A 17,555-nucleotide genomic window follows, 5' to 3' on the forward strand; every position below is an offset into this window, starting at 1 on the left:
TTGGACCTGACCCAAGTAGTTGATGGCCCTACTCACATTGGGGGTGGCACTCTGGACTTGATTTTTCTCTCTGGTCAGTGGTTGAGAGATCTGGACTTGAAGGAAATAGTCATTGAACCTTTGTCATGGTCAGATCACTCTCTTCTTCGCCTGGACTTTCTGACCGCCATTCACCACCGCAGGGAGATGGAGCCGATACGTTGGTTCCGTCCCAGGCGCCTGATGGACCCGGAGGGGTTCCGGACGGAGCTTGGGCCATTTCCTGAGGGTCTGGCTCGCGGCTCGGCTGAGGAACTTGTTGCGGCCTGGGAACGGGCCACGGCGGGGGCCTTAGACCGTGTCGTGCCTTTGTGGCCTCTGACCCGGCGCAGGTCCCAACCGGCTCCTTGGTTCTCCGAGGAGCTGAGAGGGATGAAGTGCCGGAGAAGACGCCTAGAGAGTTCCTGGAGGTCTAGCCGTTCGGAAGCTGATCGGACACTAGTGAAGTCCTATACTAGGGCTTACCTAGTGGCACTGAGGGAAGCGAGGCGTAGCTACGCCTCCTCCCTCATTGCATCGGCAGATAACCGCCCAGCCGCCCTGTTTCGGATGACTCGCTCCCTCCTACACCAGGGGGAGCGGGATGACCCATTGCAGGGACGTGCTGAGGAGTTTAACGGTTATCTATACGATAAAATCGTTCAGCTTCGGGATGGTCTGGACCAAAATTGCGGTGACGCGGATGAGACGGCTGAGGGTGGTCTTGGTGACATTTTATGGGATGAGTTTGACCCTGTGGCTCCCGAGGACATGGACAGGTTGTTGGGTAGGTTGAATGCCACCACGTGTTTACTGGACCCGTGCCCCTCCTGGTTGGTGCTGGCCACTCAGGAGGTGACACGAGGCTGGCTCCAGGCAATTACGAGCGCTTCCTTGGTGGAGGGAGTCTTCCCGACCGCCTTGAAAGAGGCGGTAGTGAGACCCCTCCTCAAGAAGCCTTCCCTGGACCCGGCTGTTTTAGGTAATTATCGTCCGGTCTCCAACCTTCGCTTTGTGGCGAAGGTTGTAGAGAGTATGGTGGCATATCAGTTTCCCTTACACCTGGATGAAACTGTCTATCTAGACCCGTTCCAGTCCGGCTTCCAGCCCGGTTACAGCACTGAGACGGCTTTGGTCGCGTTGGTGGATGATCTCTGGAGGGCCAGGGATAGGGGATGTTCCTCTGCCCTGGTCCTATTAGACCTCTCAGCGGCTTTTGATACCATCGACCATGGTATCCTGCTGCGCCGGTTGGGGGGATTGGGAGTGGGAGGCACCGTCTATCGGTGGTTCTCCTCCTATCTCTCCGATCGGTCGCAGACGGTGTTGACAGGGGGGCAGAGGTCGGCTCCGAGGCGCCTCACTTGTGGGGTGCCGCAGGGGTCGATCCTCTCGCCCCTTTTGTTCAACATCTATATGAAGCCGCTGGGTGGGATCATCAGTGGCTTCGGTGTGAGGTACCAGCTGGACGCTGATGACACCCAGCTGTATTTTTCACACCGGGCCACCCCAACGAAGCTATCGAAGTGTTGTCCCGGTGCTTGGAGGCCGTACGGGTCTGGATGGGGAGAACCAGGCCCAAGCCCAATCCCTCCAAGACAGAGTGGCTGTGGATGCCGGCATCCCGGTACAGTCAGCTGAGTCCTCGGCTGACTGTTGGGGGCGAGTCATTGGCCCCGATGGAAGGGGTGCGCAACTTGGGCGTCCTCCTGGATGAACGGCTGTCTTTTGAAGATCATTTGACGGCCGCCTCCAGGAGAGCTTTTACCAGGTTCGCCTGGTGCGCCAGTTGCGCCTTTCTAGACCGGGATGCCTATGCACGGTCACCACGCCTCGTGACGTCTCGCCTGGATTACTGCAATGCTCTCTACATGGGGCTCCCCTTGAAGGGCATCCGGAGGCTGCAGTTAGTTCAGAATGCGGCTGTGCGGGTTATAGAGGGAGCCCCTCGTGGCTCCCGTATGACACCAATCCTGCGCAGACTGCACTGGCTACCTGTGGCCTTCCGGGTGCACTTCAAGGTTTTGGTAACCACCTTCAAAGCACTCCATGGCATAGGGCCGGGTTATCTACGGGACTGCCTACTGCTACCGAATACCTCTCACCGACCCGTGCGCTCTCACAGAGAGGGACTCCTCAGGGTGCCGTCAGCTAGGCAGTGTCGTCTGGCGACGTCCAGGGGAAGGGCCTTCTCTGTGGGGGCTCCCACCCTCTGGAACGAACTCCCCCCAGGACTCCGTCAACTTCCGGACCTCCGAACCTTCCGTCGCGAGCTTAAGACACATTTATTCATCTGTGCAGGACTGGCTTAGATTTTAAATTTATAGGGGTTTTTAAATTGGTTTTAATAGTTATATTTATATTTTTTAATAATTTGGCATTAGAATAAGTTTTTTAATGATTATCTTAATTTGTATATAAGTGTTTTATGTGCCTGTGAACCGCCCTGAGTCCTTCGGGAGATAGGGCGGTATACAAATATGAATAATAAATAAAAATAAAATAAATAAAATATGGCTGATCCTCTTGTTTCCTTCTCTACTTTTTGGGAAACGAAATTGTCTGCTAGGTTTGTTAGGAACCTGTTGGATCTTCCACTTGGTGCAGTGTTTGTCTCCCAGTTGATGTCAGAGTAGTTAAAATCCCCCATTACTACTGTGATGTGCTTCCTACATATCTTAGTTAGCTGACTAGCAAAAAGTTCATCTATTTCCTCTGTTTGGTTGGGTGGCCTATAGTATAGACCTATGGCAATATCATTCCCCCCCCCTTTAATATTGACCCAAATGCATTCAAGATAATTTTCATCATTGTTGTGCTCTATATCTATAGAGATGTAGTTATTTCTTATATATAGTGCAACTCCACCTCCTCTTTTATTTGGTCTATTTCTTTTAAATAATTTATATCCCTCTAGCTGTATGTTCCATTTGTGGGTTTCATCCCACCAAGTTTCCCTAATGGCAACAATATCATATTTGCCCTCATTTACTTGGATTTCTAATTCATCCTTTTTATTCCTCATACTCTGTGCATTGGTGTATAGACATTTGAGTCCATTTGGATTGACCTTGTGTTTACTGTCTACCTAACCTGTGTTGTGCCTGACTGCCCCTAATTTCTTGCCACCTGTTTGATTAGTGCACATGGTATGGCACTCACTATTAAATGCTTGGTTTTGCTTGACAGCAGGGCTGATAATCTTACCCACAGTATCTATGTTACATGCACTGATAACCCTATTAATTTTGGATTGCTGGGGACAGAAATGTTCTGTATCAGTTAATTCTCTGTCCCCGCTGTTCAGTTTAAATGTTTATCCAGAAAATCTATGAATTTATTGCTAAGTAATTCAGTTCCTTTCTTTAATGGGTGCAATCCATCTCTTTTGTACAGTTTTTCATTGGACCAGTTGCAGACATCATGACTAATAAAACCAAAGCCTTCCCTTTTACACCACTCCTTTAGCCACGCATTAAACTCCACTACACGCTGGCCTTTACTTTTTTGTTCCTTAAAGGTAAAGGTAAAGGTTCCCCTAGCACATACGTGCTAGTCGTTGCCGACTCTAGGGGGCGGTGCTCATCTCCGTTTCAAAGCCAAAGAGCCAGCACTGTCCAAAGACATCTCTGTGGTCATGTGGCTGGCATGACTCTACGCCAAAGGCACATGGAACACTGTTCCCTTTCCACCAAAGGTGGTCCCTATTTTTTCTACTTGCATTTTTACGTGCTTTCGAAACTGCTAGGTTGGCAAACACTGGGACAAGTAACGGGAGCTCACCCTGTTACACGGCAGCACTAGGAATTCGAACCACTGAGCTGCCGACCTTTCAATCGACAAGCTCAACGTCCTAGCCCTTGAGCCACCGCGCCCCAGATAACACTAAAACTAACACTAACATTAAGAAAATGTTGGATAACCATTTGTCTGAAATGGTGTAGGGTTTCCTGCCTGGGCAGGGGGTTGGACTAGAAGACCTCCAAGGTCCCTTCCAACTCTGTTATTATTATTATATTATTACTTCACCTGATTTCGATTCTATCCCTCTGTTTAGATAAACCGAGAATCCCATTAGCTTTTTCGGCAGCTGCAGCGCACAGCTGGCTCATGTTTTAAGGGATCGTCTGCTAGGACTCCAAGGTCCCTCTCCCAGGGACTGTTTTTGAGCCAGGTTTCGCCTATTCTGGACTTGTACCTTTTGGTTCTTCCCACCCAGGTGTAAAAAGCCTTGCTTTCCTCCACATGAAATTTCAGGTTTTTGGAGAGATCCCACTGTTAGGTGCTGAGTTCGAAAGAAAGCCAGCAATCTAGACATTGCTTCTCATTATCATTCCAGGCCGTCTTGAAGGACCTTTGGCATTTCCTGATTGTGTATGTGGTCCTCCTCTTTGGCTTTGCAGCAGGTGAGTGTCATCGCGAGGGGAGGCACAGCCAGGTGAGCATAGCCAAATTAAATTAAACCTAGGTAAGTAAGGTAGGCTCGCAGATGGCCACCAGAGCAGGAGGTAGCCAAATACCAAGGAGAGATCCAAGGGAGGAATTTTCTTGCCTCCAGAAGCTGTAGGTGCTCCATCACTGGAGGTCTTTAAGAAGAGACTGGACAGTTTGTCTGGAATGGTCTAGGCCAGTGATGGCTAACCTTTTTGCCATCACGTGCCAGGAGGGGGAGTGGGTGTGTGTGTGTGTCATGCGTGCACGTGCCCATACCCATAATTCTATGCCCCCCACCCCCATGCATGCACGCACAACCCCCCCTCCACGCTCCCCCCCGTTTTAGCCCTCCCCAGACTCCTAGAGAGACTCTGGAGGCTAGGGACAGCAAAAAAATGGGCCTTCCCCACCATCCCCTGAGGCCCTTTGGAGGCAGGAAACAGCCTGTTCTGGTGGGCCCAGAAGGGCCGAAGATTAGCTATGCATGGCAGAACTGAGCTCGCGTGCCCATTGATATGGCTGCACGTGCCACCTGTGGCATGCGCGCCATAGGTTTGCCATCATTGGTCTAGGCCCTAAGGTCTCCTTTCTTGAGCAGGGGGTTAGACTAGAATAGGGGTCTCTAACTTTGGTCATTTTAAGACTTGTGGACTACAACTCCCAGAGTTCCTTAGCCAGCTTTGCCTTAACCTGGGGGGGGAGGGGGGAGGAGATTTCAGTTTTGGGAAGACAGAAGGTCCATCAGCTGAAGCCAGGTGGAAAAATTGAAATATGGGTGGCCATAGAAATGGAATGGATGAATGAGAGAGTAAAAGAATGAGTAAATTTATGAATGGATGAATGAACAAATGAATGAATGAGAGGGTGACTGGGTAAATAAATGAGTGAGTGGATGAATGAATGAATGAGTGAACAAATGCATGAAAGAGTGGATGGATGGATGAATGAGTGAATGAGTGGATGAATGAGTGAAGTGAGTGAGAGTGACAAAATTAATGAATGAGTGAATGAACGAGTGAATGAATGACTGGATGAATGTGAATGAATGAGTGGATGAATGAGTGGATGAATGAGTGAATGAGCGAACAAAATGAATAAATGAATGAGCAAATGAATGGATGAATGAATGTGTGAAAGAGTGAGTGAATGAGTGGATGAATGAGTGTGAATGAGTGAACAAAATGAATGAAAGAAAGAAAGGATGAATGAATGAGTGCGTGAATGAATAAATAACTAAATGAATTAATGATTGAATGAAGGAATAATTGAATGGGAGGATGAATGGGTGTGTGAAAGAGACTGAGTAAGTTAATGAGTGGATGAATGAGTGTGAATGAGTGAACAAAATAATTGTGAATGAATAATTAAATGAATGAATGAATGAATGAGTGACCGAATGAATGAATGAATGAGTGAATGATTGAACAAAGGAATGGGAAGATGAATGGGTGAATGAAAGAGTAAGTGAATGAGTGTGGATGAGTGTGGATGACAAAATGAATGAATGGATGGATGAGTGAAGGCATCTATGAATCAATGAGCGAAAGACTCCAGGTGAAGGAGACACAAAGAATGAGATCAGAAACCAGAGGACACCTAGTCTGACCTTCCATACATCACACAGAATTAGCACCTGGTTTTTCTTCTCAACACCCTCCAACAGCCACGAGATGTCAAAACAGACGTTTAGATATTCTATGCACAGACTCTGTCCTAGATTTCTTGGTATTCTTGATGCAAACAAAACTCAAAACAATAAGATTGGTTGAACAACGAATGATGCCTCCAAAGGTCATCTAAGCCACTTTGGGTCTCCTGCCCTTCAAACTGAGATGTTTCCCCTCAAAGTTTCCAGAGGAAGAATTGAAATTTCAATGACTCCTTTCAGCTCTCACCGTTCTCACCGGGGGCGCTTCCCACTCGGCCTACAACGCGTCTCTCCCGCTCAGCGATGACTCTAAAGACCAGGCCGTGTATTCGGGGCTACCTCAGACTATCCTGCTGCTCTTCAGGTTCACCATCGGCATGGATGACTTGGAATACCAGGAGAACTTGAAGTACAGCAACATTGCGATGCTGTTGGTTCTCCTTTTTGTCATCTTGACTTACATCATCTTGCTCAACGCAACATTTGCCCTGATGGGCGAAACAATCTCCGAAGTCTCTGATTACAGCCAGAACATCTGGCAGTTGCAGGTAAGGTCCCTCCGATTGGGACGGCGGCCATTTCTGTCCCAGCAGGGGCTTAAATGGGAACCAGATCCAAAGAACCAGTAGAAGAGAAGGTTTGTAGCACGGGGTTCAACTGTGGGGTTGTTTGGTGCTCTCTGAGCTGGGTGCTTTTCTTGCAGACGTTTCATGACCAAACTAGGTAACCTCATCAGTGCTAGAAGGGAGCAGGTGAAGAGGAGGAGGAGGAGGAAGAGGAGAAGGAAGGAGGCAGTGAAGGAGCCCTTGGTGTTTTCTGAGCTTCATGGTTTTCTTGCAGACATTTCATGACCCAACTAGGTAACGTCATCACTGCTAGAAGAGAGGGGGGTTGCCTTCTCTCTGTTTATATAATCAGTGGCTTGTCCTTTTAGTATTAGTGGGAGTGTTGTTTTCTTTTTGGCAGTTCCTCTATTAGGTTTTTGTTTAGTGTTTGGTTTGCCTTGTGATACCTAGCTGGGTAAAGAAACATCTGCAAGAAAACAACCAAGCTTAGAGAATGCCAAGGGCCCCACAGTCCTCCTCCTCCTCTTCCCCCACTCCACAAACCCCAACCCCTTCTATCTCTGATGACGTTACCTAGCTGGGTCATGAAACGGCTGCAAGAAAACCACCAGGCTCAGAGGACACCAAGGACTCTGGGGTTCAATCCTGAGATACAAATATTCTTTTCTATTGGTATATATCTCTCTCTCTCCATCCATCATCTATCTATCTATCTATCTATCTATCTATCCATCCATCCATCCATCCATCCATCATGTAGCTTTCATCTATCCATTATCTATATCTATCCATCCATCATCTATCATCTATCTATCTTCCATTTATCTATCTATCTATCTATCTATCTATCTATCTATCTATCTATCTATCTATCTATCTATCTATTCTATCCATCCATCATCCATCCATCCATCCATCCATCCATCCATCCATCCATCCATCCATCCATCCATCCATCCATCTATCTATCTATCTATCTATCTATCTATCTATCTATCTATCTATTCTATCCATTATCTGTCTGTCTTTCTGTCTTTCTATCTATCTACCTACCTGTCCACCCACCCACCCACCTATCCTCCCTCCCTCCCTCTCCCATTTATAAGCTCTGTTCACCAACCCCTCTCTTTGCAGAGAGCCCTCGCTATTCTGGAAATAGAAAAAAACTGGATCTGGTGGTGGAAAAAACGCGAGAAAGGCAGCCATTTCCTCACCATCGACCCTGTGGACAAGGAAGAGAAGAAGAGGTGGTTTTTTCGGTAAGCATAACCACCTGCCCAATTGGGGTACGAAAGACATCATTTCAGAAATAGCCCTCCCTGGTTCTCTCGAGCATAAAGAGACGGAGGGAGGGAGGAAAGAAGGGACATTTGTGCTTGCAAAAACTCTGTTGCTATAATCTCATAATAAAAAACTAGCATTAGCCTTCCCAACTTTGGGCTCCTGGTCTAGACTACCTCCAAGGGCTGGTGTGAATTGTCTACAGGTGTGCTTGAAAGGAATTTTTACTAGGTTTTAGTTTTTTGCAGCATAAGAAATTATTATGTGTGTTTGAGACAAGAAAGGAGTACATACAGGTAGTCCTTTATTTATTTATTTATTTATTTATTTATATATAATTTAATTTCTATACCGCCCTTCTCCCGAAGGACTCAGGGCGGTTTACAGCCAGTCCTTGGTTTACAATCGTTCCTTTAGTGACCATTCAAAATTTCTTTCACTTGAGAGAAGTGGCCTTAGGACTGGTGCAGCATTCCCCTCATCACATGATCAAAATTTGGACAGTTAGCCCCTGGCATATACTTACGACAGTTGCAGTGTCTCGGGGTCATGTGGTCCTCTTCTGCAAACCCTCTGACAAGCAAAGTCAACTGGGAAGCCAGATTCGCTTAACGACTGCATGATTCACTTAGCGGGTGCCATGATTCACTTAACGTAACAACCATGGCAGAAAAATAAGTTTGTACAATGGGGCACCACTTGCTTAACAGCTGTCTTGCTTAGCAGTGGAAAGTTTGGGCTCCTTTAGAATAGAATTAACAGAGTTGGAAGGGACCTTGGAGGTCTTCTAGTCCAACCCCCAACCAATTGTGGTTGTAGGTTGAGGACTTAATGTGTCCTGCTGGTAACTCTTGGGGTCTTTTTCTAGAGTAGAAGAGCTACACTGGGAAAATTGGACTAAAAAATCCGTCCTCCGAGAAGAACCCATGGAAACCAACTTTCTGGACGAGACATTAGGTAAGAACGGTACCACAGCGGTGTCAAGAGTGGGCATCCACACGTCATTGTGACTTTCTAAGCTGTGGGTTGGGTTTTATGGAGTGGCCTTGAAGTGAAGGTATAGAATAGGTGGAACCTGGCTCAATAGCGGTAAGTGCGAGAGGGAACCCAGAGTCTTACTTGGACTTCAGTAAGGCATTTGATAAAGTAGACCATAACCTATTACTTGATAAAATAGAAAAATGTGAGTTAGACAGCATCACCACCAGATGCATTCGTAACTGGCCAACCAACCGCACTCCACATGTAGTCCTCAATGGAACTGCATCTGCATGGAGGTGTTGTGACCCAGGCCCAAGAAGGTAGTAATAAACTGTGTGCGTGGAAAAACAAACAAACTTTATTCGAACAGCTGGGAATTACTTCATTCCCAGCGTCGTTCAACTCAAATTAAAACAAATTCCTCCCAACACAAATTCCTCAGTCCTATCGCAAACCTTGGTCCAATTAGGCAAACTGCCAAAGGCCTTTCTTGGCAAATGTCCAGAAGCCACAAAAACAAAGACGTAGATCAGTGGTAGTCAACCTGGTCCCTACTGCCCACTAGTGGGCATTCTAGCTTTCATGGTGGGCGGTAAGGGTTTTGTCAAATTGTCAAATTATAAATTTTATAAAGTAAAGTTACTTCGCTACTTTATAAATCTCCTTTGCTGTGGAACCAGTGGGCGGTTAGAAAACTTTACTACTAACAGAGATACAAAAGTGGGCAGTAGATATAAAAACGTTGACTACCCTTGACGTAGATGAAGCAGAAGACGAAGCAGAAGATGCAGCTACCAACGTTGTTTTCCGGCGAAGCTGAAACACCGGTGCTGCTCTGTTTTAAGCCTTATGGGAGGGGCCAATCATCTCTTGGCCCTACTCCTGAGTTGTCCTCTCTGCTTGAGCTGCTCTTGCCTTCTGGCAGCTCTTTTCATGCATGCATTAGGAACAGGCACCTTCTGTTCCTCTGCCTCACTACTATCAGTCTCTGGAGATTCTGGAGTCTGCACCTCACTTCCCGATGGCCCTGGCCCCACCTCAGTCTCATCGCTGTCCAACTCCATTGCCAGCTCGGTAGGCTGCTGACGAACCACAACAGGAGGGAGATATGCAGTGGGGTACCCCAAGGCTCTGTTTTAGGCCCAATACCCTTCAACATCTTCATCAATGACTTGGACGAGGGGATAGATGGGGAACTCATCAAATTTGCAGATGACACCAAGCTGGCAGGAATAGCCAACACTCCAGAAGATAGGCTCAAGTTACAGAAGGATTTTGACAGACTTGAACATTGGGCGCTATCTAACAAAATGAAATTCAATGGTGAAAAAAGTAAGGTTCTACATTTAGGCAAGAAAAACAAAATGCACAGGTACAGTATAGGTGGTACCTGGCTCAATAGCAGTAACTGTGAGAGGGATCTTAGAGTCCTAGTGGACAATCCCTTAACTATGAGCCAGCTGTGTGCAGCAGCTGCCAAAAAAGTTCTAGGCTGCATTAACAGAGGGATAGAATCAGGATCACGTGAAGTGTTAATTCCACTTTATAACACCTTACTAAGATCATACGTGGAATACGACATCCAGTTTTGGTCTCCACGATCTAAAAAAAGAAATTGAGGCTCTAGAAAGAGTGTGGAGAAGAGGGCAGTGAGACATGAGCAGATTGGAGAAACAAAGCATCCACTTCATAAATGCAGGGCACAACATAGGAGAGCAAACCCATCAGGACTAGATTCAGCAGTCCATTTGCATTTGAAAGACAAAGGCCATCTTTTGGACAGAGAGGACCACTGGTTTGAAAGAGGGGTCAAAGAGGCTATCTGTGTCCAAATTGAGTAGCCCTCTCTCAACAGAGGGGAAGGGACACAACATCAGCTATCCGCAGTCTAGAACACAATCCTTTCAGCAGTTCCAAGAAGGCTCCACACCCGCTTGCACTACTCAGGTGACCCTGAGGACATAGATAAACCTCCAAGTGGCCTTAATGACCCTCTAAAACAGGGGTAACCAAACTTTCAGACTTCAGGGACCACTAAATTCATAATTTAAAATCCCAAGGACCACTAATAGGATCTGCCTAATGACCGGCTGGGTGGACGTGGCTAGGTGGTCATGTGACTGGCTGGGCATGGCCAACTCAATGTCACTCGCATTGAGGGGCGCCTCGTCGGCCTCTACTCACCCGTCTCCTCCCAGCCACTCCTTGCCTCAGGCTCCTTAGGGCCACAACAGGAAGCAGTTGCTGGAGCTAAGCAGCCACCGTGAGAAAGAGTTGGCAAAACAGCTCGGTTCAAATTGGATCTGGCCGAGAAGGAGGCTCAGTAAAAGCACCTCACTGAGGACTAGGAGCATAGGCTTTCCAAGCAGAGGGAAGACCTGCAGGAGTGCAATGCCAGGTACCAGCGGCTGGAGGCTCAGCGGGCTGAGATGATCAGCCACTTACAGGCCATGAGGCAGTCCCACTGGAACGAGGCCCTCCGGCTCTTTGCCACCAGTGGCTCTTCCCTCCAGCCTTCGCCCAAAGCCCCACACCAGGAGGCTGAAGCAGACCCCAAGTTGGAATTTCTGCCCCCTCCGACCCACACAAAAAGACCCTGAAGGGGGAGACTCTCTGCAGCAACACGAACGTTGATTGCACGTATCCACTCCAGGGCCGTAATTTGAGGACCCCTGATTTAGTGCAATATAAAAAATGCAAATAATTTCTCTGCGGACCACCAAAATTTTCTTGCAGACCACCAGTGGTCCACGGATCTCCAGTTGGTGACCACTGCTCTAAAAGGATGGAAATGAACAGCTGCCTGCAAGGAGTAGAAATCCTTCCCTTCCCCACCATCCAGTCAGAGTTGACGAAGCTTCTTGGATGAGAAGCGAAACATCTTCACAGAAAAGCCAGAAAGTGGAGAGGAGAGCAACAATGATAATTAGGGGGCTGTGAGCTAATTAAATACATTTAGTCCTCGACTTACAACAGTTCATTTAGTGACCGCGCTCAAAGTTACAACATCACTGAAAAAAATGTGATTTCTGACCATTTTTCACACGTATGACCATGGCAGCACCCCCATGGCCAAGTGAGCCAAATTCCAACACTTGGCAACTGTCACATATTTATGACCGTTGCAGTGTCCGGGGATCACGTGATCTCCTTTTGTGACCTACTGATGAACAAAGTCAATGGGGAAGCCAGATTCGCTGAACAACCGTGCTCCTAACTGAAATGATTCGCTTAACAACGGTGGCAAGAATGGTCGTAAAAAGGGGCAAGATTCACTCAACTTGTCCTGCTGGACAACAGGAATTTTGGACTCAATTTTGGTCGTAAAACGAGGCCTACGGTACCTGTATATGAAGAACAGTTGCAGAATTGTCTAGGCTAACAAAGAGAAGGTCTAGGGGAGACTTGATAGCAGTCTTCCAATATCTCAGGGGTTGCCCCAAAGAAGAGGGAGTCAAGCTATTCTCCAAAGCACCTGAGAGTAGAACAAGAAGCAACGGATGGAAACTAATCAAGGAGAGAAGCAACGTAGAACTAAGGAGGGATTTCCTGACAGTGAGGACAATTAACCAGTGGAACAACTTGCCACCAGAAGTTATGGGTGCTCCATCACTGGAGGCTTTCAAGAAGAGACTGGACAGCCATTTGTCTGAAATAGCATAGGTCTGCTTGAACAGGGGGCTGGACTAGAGGACCTCTAAGATATTCTCCAACTCTGTTATTCTGCTATTATTATTATTTTGCCTTGGTGAGCATTGCCTTCTTTCTACCCGCAGATGGCAGTGTAGCTCCATCAAACTCAAAATAGTTTGGCAGAATTCTAGGTTAACTTAGCAGCTCCTTTTCCAACCAGGTAGTCCTTGACTTATGATCAATCACTTAGTGGCCAAAATTACAAGAGACTGACCATGGGATTAATTACAAGCCAGTTCTGACGGTCGCTTCCCCCTAACTTTGGGTGCTGCATGACCGTTGGCAGTTTCCAGTGGTCACATGGCTGTGATTTACGATGGTCTTGCCCAAATCTGGCACCCCTGGTTTGTTTTAATGACCACGGTGTTCCTCTTAACAACGGCCAGAGAAATGATCCTAAAATCAACAGATCCATTTTACAACCATCAGTGAGAGTTTCCATTATGGTCAGAAGGTGAGGATTACCTGCAGACATTTTGGGGAGCTCTGGATCGGGAGCTCTGATGCTGCAGTTCCCGAAAACTTCTGTTCCCGGTAGTCCTCAATTTATGACCACAAGGGAGCCCCAAATTTCTGTTGCTAAATGAGACAGCTGTGAAATGAATTTTGCCCTATTTTCCAACCTTCCTTCCCACAGTTGTTAAGTGAATCACTGCAGTTGCTAAATTAGTAACATGGTTGTTAAGTGAATCCGACTTCTCCATTGACGAAGGTCGCAAAAGGGGGGGTCACATCACCCACCCCCCACCCCCGTGGACACTGCAACCATCATAAATGCGAGTCAGTTGCCAAACATCTGAATTTTGACCACTTGACGCATGGGGATGCTGCAATGGTTGTAATTGTGAAAACTGGTCATAAGTTGCTTTTTTCAGTGGCCTTCAAACTTTGGACGGTCCCTAAATGAATGGTCGTAAGTCGGGGGCTACTTGAGAAGCACTGCTTAGCGTGGTAACTTGTGCTAATCACTCGTTTCTTGACTTTCCTTGTTACTCCAGTGATCCAAAAACGGAGCGTGGTGACCCAAGCCATGCCCCGCGTGTCTTCTTCGTGGACCCCATTCTTCCAGGCGGAGCAGGAAGAAGAAAAGGATGAGATGGTGGCGATGAAGGACTTAGGGCTGCAGGAGGAGAGGAGTCGCCAGGAGGAAAGGATTAGTGAACAGACTTGCTTACTGGAGGACGAATGTTGAGTGCATCTCCGTTAAAGCAGCAGAGAAGTTCCCTGTGGGGATGAAAACCAGCACCTTCAGAGAGCTTAGCCCAGATTCTTTTTCTTTCTTTCTTCCTTCCTTCCTTCCTTCCTTCCTTCCTTCCTTCCTTTCTTTCTTTCTTTCTTTCTTTCTTTCTTTCTTTCTTTCTTTCTCTCTCTCTCTCTCTCTCTCTCTCTTTCTTTCCTTCCTTCCTCCCTCCCTTCCTTCCTTCCTTCCTTTTTTCTTTTTCTTTCTTTCTTCTTTCCTTTTCTTTCTTTCTTCTTTTAGCAGGGGGTTGGACCAGAAGACCTTCAAGGTCCCTTCCAGCTCTTATTCTATGTTCTATGTTTCTTTTTCTTTCATTCTTCTTTTTCTCCCTTTCCCCTCCCTCTCCTCTTCTTTCCTCCTCCTCCCCTTCTCCTCCATGAGTGTGTTTGTTGGAGGATTACTTTGTTTGCAATGTTGTTGTTTAGTTATGAAATCGTGTCTGACCATTGCGACCCCATGGACCACGTTCTTCAGGTCTTCTTGTCCTCTCCCATCCTCTGGAGTCCATTTAAATTCATACCTACTGCTTCAGGGACTCCATCCAGCCACCTCGTTCTCTTGTTGTCCCCTTCTTCTTTTGCCCTCCATCGTTCCCAGCATTCGGCTCTTCTCCAGGGAGTCCTTCCTTCTCATTAGGTGGCCAAAGGATTTGAGTTTCCTCTTCAGGATCTGGCCTTCTAAAGAGCAGTCAGGGTTGATCTCCTCTAGGACTGACTTATTTGTTCATCTTGCAGTCCAAGGGACTTGCAAGAGTCTTCTCCAGCACCCGAGTTCAAAGGCCTCCATTCTTTGGTGCTCAGCCTTCCTTATGGTCCAACTTTCCCAGCCATCCATTGCAACTGGGAAAACCATAGCCTTGACTAGACGCCCTTTTGTTGGCAGGGTGATGTCTCTGCTTTTTAGAATGCTGTCTAGATTTGCCATAGCTTTCCTCCCCAGGAGCAAGCCTCTTTTAATTTCTTGGCTGCAGTCCCCATCTGCGGAGCCCAGGAAAATAAAATCTGTCACTACCTCCATTTCTTTCCCATCTATTTGCCAGGAATTGAGAGGGATGGATACCATGATCTTAGTTTTTTTTTAATGTTGAGCTTCAAGCCAACTTTTGTTTGTGATAGAGATGGGTTAAGGTTGAATTTTTTTGGAGCAAATAATAACAACATTCCATCTTATATGTGTTGGTTTCGATCCTCGATGTGAAAGAGAAACCCCAATATAGATAACCCCAAACTCAGATATTACCAACTTGTATAGAAGTCAACCTGTCACTTAAAAAGCAGAAGTATACCATTGGGCAGGGATGTGGTGTTGCAAGCTTTCGGGAAAGTGCAGAAATATTTCTACAAACTGTTCTTTGAAACCTGTTCCAGTAACTATATGTGGTAAAGGAGAGGGCATCGAGAGTAACATATGCATCAACGTATATATCCAGAAGGTGTATGATAAGAGTAGTCCATATTTGGGCTTTTGTCTGTTTTAACCAATTAGGATAACTTCTTCTTTTTGCTTATGACAATATCTGTAACCAAAGGTATAAAAGATTATGCTTGAGCCTTGCTCGAGGCTCAGACCTTTGTTTTCCATGTGAGTGGGGGTCTGTGTCCTATTTGCGCAAATAATAAATTAATTCTTGTTTCTCAAATCCTTCGTGGTCTTCTCTCCTCACTTTAAGACGAAAGTTTTCTATTACATTTACTGGCGAGCCAGCCCGGAGGCAAGGGGTTTTGAGACCCTCTGAGTGGGAGCCTTGCCCACTGCCCCGGTCCTAGTGGGTCAGTGAGAACATCCTTTTCATTGGCGCCACCGGACCATTATTCCGAAGGACTTCTCGCTGGAGCAGGGCAGAGGCAGTTCGGCAGCCTCCACAAGAACCACAGGTGGGGGAGGAGACCAAGAAGAAAGCCGAGGAACTGGCCAGAGGAAAACATCAGCCTGCAGGCAAGTATAAGGGAAATAGGAAAACCCTCCCTTTTCAGCAGGGACGGTTGGGGAGGACTGATCACCCTCCCTTCAAGGAAAAGATGGGAGGCTTGTCGTGTGTGTGTGTGTGTGTGTGTGTGTGTGTGTGTGTGTGTGTAAGTGAGTGAAGTCTGCAGTTCCCACCAGAGACCGTCGAGATTCCAGCTCTGTGGGTCAGGCTTGTGTGAAGTGGCAAACTATTCCTTGTGTCTCCTGAGTGGAAAGGACCCCTTACCTTCCTCTCAAAACCCCTCTCCCCATTTGTCTTCTCTGGTGCCCTGGGAGGATCATGGGAGGAGGGGGTAGTGTACCCTTGACTCCTCTGGAGTGCATGCTGAAACATTTTAAGGCAGGATATGAGTCCCAAGATTATGGTATTAATTGGAGTAAGCAGAAACTGAAAACCTTCTGTGAAGCAGAATGGCCAACTTTTAAAGTTGGATGGCCGGAAAAGGGAACTTTGGACATATCCATAGCTGTGAGGGTACATCAGATAGTTTTCCACCCCACACTAGGTCATCCGGATCCGGCACCATATATTGATGTTTGGTTAGACCTTTTGAACCATCCCCTGGACTCGTTAAAACAATGCAAGGCAGGACAGTGCAAGCTCTTAATCTCCCGAACCATCCAACATTCAAAGAGTAGGAAGTGTCCCCCTCCAATTTTACCTAGGTGCCCAGAAGAATTACCCCACCCGCCTCCATATGTGCCCCATCAGGATTGGGATGAAGGGTCCATGAGGACCGGAGCATCCTTAGTCACTAGCGGGGAATCAAGGTGGCAGTGCATGTTATCCCCAATGTCAAAGGAATCAGGGGAAAGGAAGGGTAAGGGCATTGCTAAGCCCAGGTCAGAGAGTCAAGACAGGTCCGGTCAAGTGGGGCCCTCACCGAAAGCCTCCACCCCGACCGAGAGGATGAAGATGAGTGGGAGGGAGCAAGAGCAGGGCCATCCACAGCTGAACCAGTAGTGGAAGGACCTATAGCTGAGAGAACAAGGGCCAAAGCGGAACGGCCCATCTTGAATGCCCCCCCCTCAGACAAATAGACCAAATGATTGTCAATAAAGATGATCCAACCAAAACAGACAGAGCCTCTCTCTTTCAACACGTGCCCTTTACCACCTCTGATCTCCTGAATTGGAAACTCCATTATGGCCCATATAGCGAAAAGCCCAACGAGATAGCTGACCTAGTTAAGACTATAGTCGATGCCCATTGTTGTGGAAAGATGAGACACAAGCCAGCTCTTCTGGGAAGGAAAGGTTCTTTATTTATGCGCAGGTTCAGGAAACAGAACAAAGCTGAGGGTCTGAACAAAGTCAGGGGGTTTCCAACAGGGCTTTATATACTGTTCTGCTACGTATAAGCTGCGTATACATTTCTTAGCATGTTACATTCCATATATGGCTATAATTCCAAGAACTAGATATTGGGGAACTGATACCAGACATGGGGGAGGCAACACAAATATGTTCGTAGCGATACCGGGATGCAGTTATTGCTTGACAAGAGGATATGGTTATCTGAGCTCAGCATATTTATGGGTGTATCTTGGCCTCGATATGGTCATACATCAAGCTGAGAAAGCGGTTTCCTTAATATAGCTGACAAGGCATTTCCTCAGGCGGGGAAGTCATGCTTGACCAAAGTTTTTCCCCGGGCTTGGGGCCTATATGAGTACCTTCGTTCTTAACAGGGTTTTGTAGGCCACCTTAATCCCCCCTTTGTTACTCA

General features: G+C 47.1%; 1 protein-coding gene across 1 annotated transcript in view; it reads left to right on the top strand.

Annotated features, from left to right (window-relative positions):
• LOC131188629 (transient receptor potential cation channel subfamily V member 2-like) overlaps positions 1–15,500 on the top strand; it is a 99,937-nt gene extending 84,437 nt beyond the window's left edge. The window contains exons 12-16 of the mRNA XM_058164008.1: positions 4,358–4,424; positions 6,341–6,648; positions 7,801–7,925; positions 8,816–8,904; positions 13,620–15,500. Coding sequence (XP_058019991.1) covers positions 4,358–4,424; positions 6,341–6,648; positions 7,801–7,925; positions 8,816–8,904; positions 13,620–13,813 — 783 coding nt within the window. The 3' untranslated portion in view covers positions 13,814–15,500. The remainder of the gene's footprint in view (positions 1–4,357; positions 4,425–6,340; positions 6,649–7,800; positions 7,926–8,815; positions 8,905–13,619) is intronic.
• The last annotated feature ends 2,055 nt before the right edge of the window (positions 15,501–17,555 follow it).

Source organism: Ahaetulla prasina, chromosome 1, assembly GCF_028640845.1.
Source record: "Ahaetulla prasina isolate Xishuangbanna chromosome 1, ASM2864084v1, whole genome shotgun sequence".
Lineage (NCBI taxonomy): Eukaryota > Metazoa > Chordata > Lepidosauria > Squamata > Colubridae > Ahaetulla > Ahaetulla prasina.